Genomic DNA, 6,203 nt, shown 5'->3' with positions numbered 1-6,203 from the left:
AAAAAACATACCGCATAGTAAAACAAATATGTATTCAGTGTATTTGTTCTTAACTGTTTAAATGAGCTCATTTTTCTCATCTCAACTGCAAGTACTCTCAGATTTGTACTGCGTGTCTTCATTTTTTTTGGTTATTTGATCCGTTTTTATCAGTGTGATGAGTTTAGTATTTTCTAACTGAGTGTTCCAGTTTGTCACAACAAAGTACAAGATAAGGATAACAAATAACAAATGACAGACTTAAGATAGTTTGGTCTATCTTACAGGCACATGACGTTTCTACAAAGTACCTATCCTTAATTCACAACAGTAAATGTTAATGCTAAACTTTGATTTATTTTTGATATTTCTAATACGATCAAATCTTTACATAATGACAGAAGACTACACTTATTTCTATACCACCATATGATGCATTTCAATTAAGATATCAATAAATCACTCAACTGCAGAAACATACCGCGAAAAGCTTAACTGATTTTTGGTTAGACTGTTGTTACGTTTGTGGATGATAAACATACTGCAGATATTTCTACTGCACCCAACACTGAAAATTATTTATATGTTTTATTTTATTCAGTTTACTATTTGTGTACATCTTAGTTCTCATTGATCTAAACAATTGGCTTTACTTGTTTGAATAGCTTACACGATGTTTAACATTTTAATACGGAAGATACTTTTTCTGATTATTTGTGTTTGATTGAATCTGGACCAGAAGCTTTTACGGGATAAACAAAATTTGCAATATATCTTCAACCGTAAGTTTATATTACTGTAATAAGTTTAACAGCTTATTGTTAAGGTATTCTTGTCGGATAACACGTCGTGGAGTGATCAAAAGGAAAAAAAAGACAATAAGATATATATCTATTGACATTCCGTAAATTCCACGTTGTGGTATACGACTTGAAAAACATTTCAACGTGCATTGGTTAGTCTAATCACATAAAAAGTGTATACTAGTATCATTTTCGTAGGTGTGTTGGTTTGTCCACATTATACCACTTAGTATGGGTAAAAGCACTTTACTGTTCTTGATATGAACGTTAGGGAAAACTGTACACCTACAATACAGGAGTAAAATATACATGAAATATACCTAAGAGACATTCATTCGCATGAATCGAAACGAAACTGACAGCGCAACGGCTAAACACACATAAACAGACAAACAACAGTACACAAAACACAGAATAGAAAAGTAAACCAAGATTGAGCTAATCGAAACCAACCGAAAAAAAAGTTATCTCATGTGCTGCTGAAGAAAAAGTCGATCCTATTTTACATGATGCTGAAATTATTACAAACCCCGTTATTATTCTAATTCAGTATGTTACATTCGGTGAAAAGAGGATGGGATAATATTTTATCGGAACATATTCGCTATCATTTGTGATATGGATATTCCGTGACGGTTAACCAACTTGTGATATCGTCTGTATAATTTTGAAGGGTTAAGTTTAGCTTCACTACTTGGAACTCATAAGTTAACATCATCCCCTATCAAAGAAATATGTAAGTGCATTTTCATGAAGCAAATAACAAATATAGAGTAAGGAAAAAAGAAACGTTTGGTAAGTAATGTATTGTGTTTTTAACTTAAAAAGAGATGCCGTGTTTTACAATTGTACCTTGTTAACTATTAGAAAATAATTTATGAATGATTAGAAATAGAACAAAGGGAAGGTCAAGTGATAAAGATTGCAGGTCGCGGAAAATTGGACTGCCATGGTAAAATTATGATTTAGTAGGGACATACTACAACATTGTACAACACAATTCAAAGTAAGGACAATCCAAATTATACTCCAAAGGACATATCACATAAAAAAAAATAACCGCACAAACAGATAAACGTCCTACAATGTTGTCCAATCAAGAAGTGATCAATGTGTTTTTATATTAAATTGTCTACATTTACACGTAATCATCTCGAAAACGGTTTGTCATTAGATGCAGCCAGTTTGAACTGCGACAAATGAAACTTGTTATCTTGTGGATCTGACATTATATCTCATGTCGCCAAAGGATAGATATGAAGGGACTGGATCATAACCCTTGGATAGCGAAGACGACTTAACATATAAAAAGGAAACACCACATGAGACCTTAATGACAAGAAATAAAATATCTACTCAAACAAGATTTATGTCGGAGTAGAATAGTATTACTTTTCTATAAACGAATTATTTATAATAACACTCTATGATATAAAACTTATAAGAGTTAAACCGAATATTGCTGCACAAGACCTTTCTTCCCGCAATACAATGAATTACAACTCTTGACAAGACCTGTATTGGAACAACATAGACAAAATATAACCAGTATGACATTTCAGAAAGAGTCAAAACCAAGAATGTCAGATTGACTATTATGAATAACCTCAATGTCAAAGTCAAAGGTCATGAATCTGAAATAAATTGCTAGTAGATTTTTGTATTTCCATAATTAAAAAAATGTCACTTCAAACGGGCTAATTTTAAATATGTTTGGGATGTAATCCCATAAAAAGAGCCCATCAAAACATTGACGAATATAGATTTGTATCTATAAAACGACATCAAAGATAAAATGTTTACAGATCAGCTGAATTGTCTATCGTAGATGATCTTTCAAATGTGTGTATATATCCATACGTAATATACAGCAAAACTGTTAACTTTTTAAAGGTGTATATATTTTGTTTATATTTCTGACATGTCGGATATGCCCTTTACATGATTTGTATTTTTTGTTCTATCAAAATGCCGCATCTTTCATTTGAAAATCTCAGTATAGAACTCATGACATTTGTCTTCGAATAAAATGAACAAACAATCAAAAAACATAAAATACATTTTATATGCGTAAAAATCAAAACTAGTATTAGAGGGAGATGTGTAGGACTGTTTAATGAAGAAAGTAAGAATATTTTAAAATGTTTGTATTTTTCTTGAAATAATGGAGATAATTAACAACTTTCGGTTAAAAATTCAATTTAGGTTTTAAATAATAATTCTTTCCGTCACAATAATTAGGAAGAAATATGGCTTCAATGCATTTCAACTTGAATAAGGGGAGGACGTTTACTACTTACAGTATAACAATATCAAATCCGGACTAAGATGATAGACTTTTGTTACACTGATTTCAACATTCTACGGTTACAGCAAGGTTTTAAATCAACAATGTCAATTATGCTAAAATAATTGACCTCAAATGCAATGTCATTCATCTTTAGTCCCAATTCAAGAGACCATGTGTCCCTTTTTTCCGGTAAGTTCTACGGCCGCAAATTTCAAATAAAAAGAGAGAAATACTCCTAATATCGAAGTTGAGACCGCTAGCAACAAATATTTTGAAACATTGAAATAGTATTTTGATAACTCTGATATTGCCGAGGTTTTTATAGTTTCTTGAATTCTCATTGGTTGAAACTTGTAACTACTTTTTGAATGTAATATTTGTTTTTTCTTCTATTACAGGAAAATGTGACAGCGAACGATAAATTGATTGCAGAAATATGTTTGTATGTAAGAGTTGTCGTTCTATCCATCGAATATATAGACTTTTTCTCATGACAATATTCGCTACATCATGTTTTTTATGTGTTTCTTTTATTACTCAACCGTTAACACTGTTTCATAAAAAGTGCATACACAGTTTCAGGTTAAGTAACTATTTACAAGATATTGTTCGTGAAATTTCCACAAAAGGATCATCAACCATACAACCAGTTAACCCAACCAGTATTGAATATATTCATAAACCATTACATGTGTGTGACCTGATTAAAGGACCTGATTTGTTATTAGTGCTAGTGAAATCAGATGCTTCGAATATTGCTCGTCGAATGTCTGTCAGACAAACATGGGGGAATATATCACATCCTCATATAAAAGTTATATATCTTCTAGGATATGATAGTGTTGTTCAGGGTATGATTGATATAGAATCTACTATATTCAAAGATGTCTTACAAGGAAATTTTATTGACATGTATACAAACAACATGAACAAAACAGCCATGGCATACCAATATGCTGTAGACAATTGTGTGAAAACCCAATTCTTGTTTTTTGTAGATGATGACTTTTTCATTAACATTTTAAAAATAAATCAGTACTTGGAAAGTTTAACTGCTCCTTTCAAATCGAAACTGTTTAATGGGTTTATAATTTACAAAGGGAAGCCGTATAGGAACAAGTCCTCAAAATGGTACTTATCTCGAGAAGAATATCCGTGTGATTTGTTTCCAACATATCCAGCAGGTGGCGCTATTCTCATGTCGATGACTATAGCTAAGTTATTAAAAACAGCATTCCCATATGTAAAATACATTCATATAGACGATGTTTATCTCGGAATAGTGGCTATGAATCTGAACATTCATTTACAAAATGATGAACGATTTGATCTTCGGTATACTCCACCTATGCTTTTAAAAAATGTATTTGCGTCTCATGGCTATGGAGACCACAAACAGCTGTTGGCAATCTGGGATGTTTTTCTAGCTACAATGTCTTTAAGCTCGTCAACGGACCTCAATAAACAGTTGTACAAATCATGAAAAGGACAGTTGCTAGTCTTCAATTGATTGTGAATTTGTTCTTTATTTCTTTTTTTTAATTAAGAGTGACTTGTCTTACATTTTGTGACAGTAAAAGCCAATGTAATAATGTTGCAATTTTCAAAACATAGACAGAGTTATTATGATTATCAAAAGTCTCAGATACACAATTTCTGGCATTCCAGGATAGGTTCATCAATTTGTAAAACATTTTCACCTGTCAATGCTCGAAGGATGTTATAAAACAATACACAACGGTAAAACCAATGCGATACATTGATTTAAATAGAAATTAATTGCAAACAATATATATTGAAATACTTGCAACTGAACACATTGGTATATGCACTAATTTGTTGAATGTTCTCAATCTATTAAAATATTTATATTTCCTTTGCTTCTAATCTTTGTTCTAAACCAGAACTAGATACCTTTACTTTCACAAGGGACTGTAACACGCATTTAATACTACATGTTAAATAATGTAGAATGCATGATTATTATCATAATCAAAACCATGAAAGATTACTCAAATCATTCGTAGGATAGGTTTGGAATATGTTTGTTTATAAATCATCGTACGCCAGTGAAAATAAAGGCGAGAATCTGCAAACCACCTGCAAGATTTGATCATTATTCGTCATGATAAAATAATAGTATATGGACGAAAATACCAGTGTGTAATTTTAAAGTATTGGAATACTGTACATAAACTGGAGCGACGTATTTGATCAAATTTAATGTTTGGCAATCCCAAGTCCATTAGAGTATATGTCGAACTACAAATGTACGTAGTACTACGTATGTCATTGTATTGAAATTCTCTAATAAGTGGGTTAGGAGTTTTGCAATGCGCAGATGCGAACAAAATCAAGGAATATCATCCAGTTAATTCATTGCAAGAGAATAAACGGTATTAATATCGTGCATATATTCAAAAGATCTCGGATGATCAGCATAGTTTTTGCATATTAGTCTAAAGAGAAACTGTCATAAAATTGAAAAGTAATGGTAAGCAACGATGAAATTGCCAGCACATTTTTAATTACTTTCACTCAAATATTTCTTTTTTTCACTACATTAAAAGGCATTTAGATACTGATGGGCATTTTTTTCTGTAGAAAAAAGAATGAATGACCATTAATGATATCAACGGTATTAAAATAAAGACCATAACCCTAAATCAAATTAATATCATGACCTTTTATATCCTGTATTATTCTAATGGCTATTATATCATACCTATATACATGGTCATTACTTTACATGCAAGAGAGTGAAAATGAAGTTACAGCTTAATTTGACTTCTGAAAATCAGTTGAAATCAAGAAAATTTCGTGGAAGGGTGAGCATCTGTGATATGTAATTGTTCATATATGTTGAATGACACAAATGCATTCCGAATGGTTTACAAAAAAATACAAGACAAAAAGTCATAGACCTGGAATAATAAAAGTTGTTTCCGTTACCATATTTGAGGGTATTAACAGAATGTACTGATTAGAAACAACGGGACCAAACAATTATAGTAAACGGAAGAAAGGTGCTGAAATGTAAATAATAGAAAATTGAAAATAGATAACATGGAAATTAGGCCTAAATAAACTCATCATAGATACCAGGATTAAATTTAGTATCGAACTACTTA

General features: G+C 31.3%; 1 protein-coding gene across 1 annotated transcript; it reads left to right on the top strand.

Annotated features, from left to right (window-relative positions):
* The first annotated feature begins 623 nt into the window (after window positions 1-623).
* Window positions 624-5,655, top strand: LOC143073891 (beta-1,3-galactosyltransferase brn-like). Its single transcript, XM_076249576.1, has 2 exons — window positions 624-761; window positions 3,471-5,655. The coding sequence occupies exon 2, from the start codon at window positions 3,509-3,511 to the stop codon at window positions 4,553-4,555; it is 1,047 nt and encodes a 348-aa protein (XP_076105691.1). The 5' UTR covers window positions 624-761; window positions 3,471-3,508; the 3' UTR covers window positions 4,556-5,655.
* The last annotated feature ends 548 nt before the right edge of the window (window positions 5,656-6,203 follow it).

The sequence above is a fragment of the Mytilus galloprovincialis genome, chromosome 1 (genome assembly GCF_965363235.1).
Source record: "Mytilus galloprovincialis chromosome 1, xbMytGall1.hap1.1, whole genome shotgun sequence".
Taxonomy (NCBI): domain Eukaryota; kingdom Metazoa; phylum Mollusca; class Bivalvia; order Mytilida; family Mytilidae; genus Mytilus; species Mytilus galloprovincialis.
This window is presented reverse-complemented; position numbering and strand designations above follow the sequence as displayed.

Coding starts and splice junctions, on each gene's coding strand:
- LOC143073891 (XM_076249576.1), top strand. CDS start 3,509: ATGTTTGTATGTAAGAGTTGTCGTTCTATCCATCGAATATATAGACTT.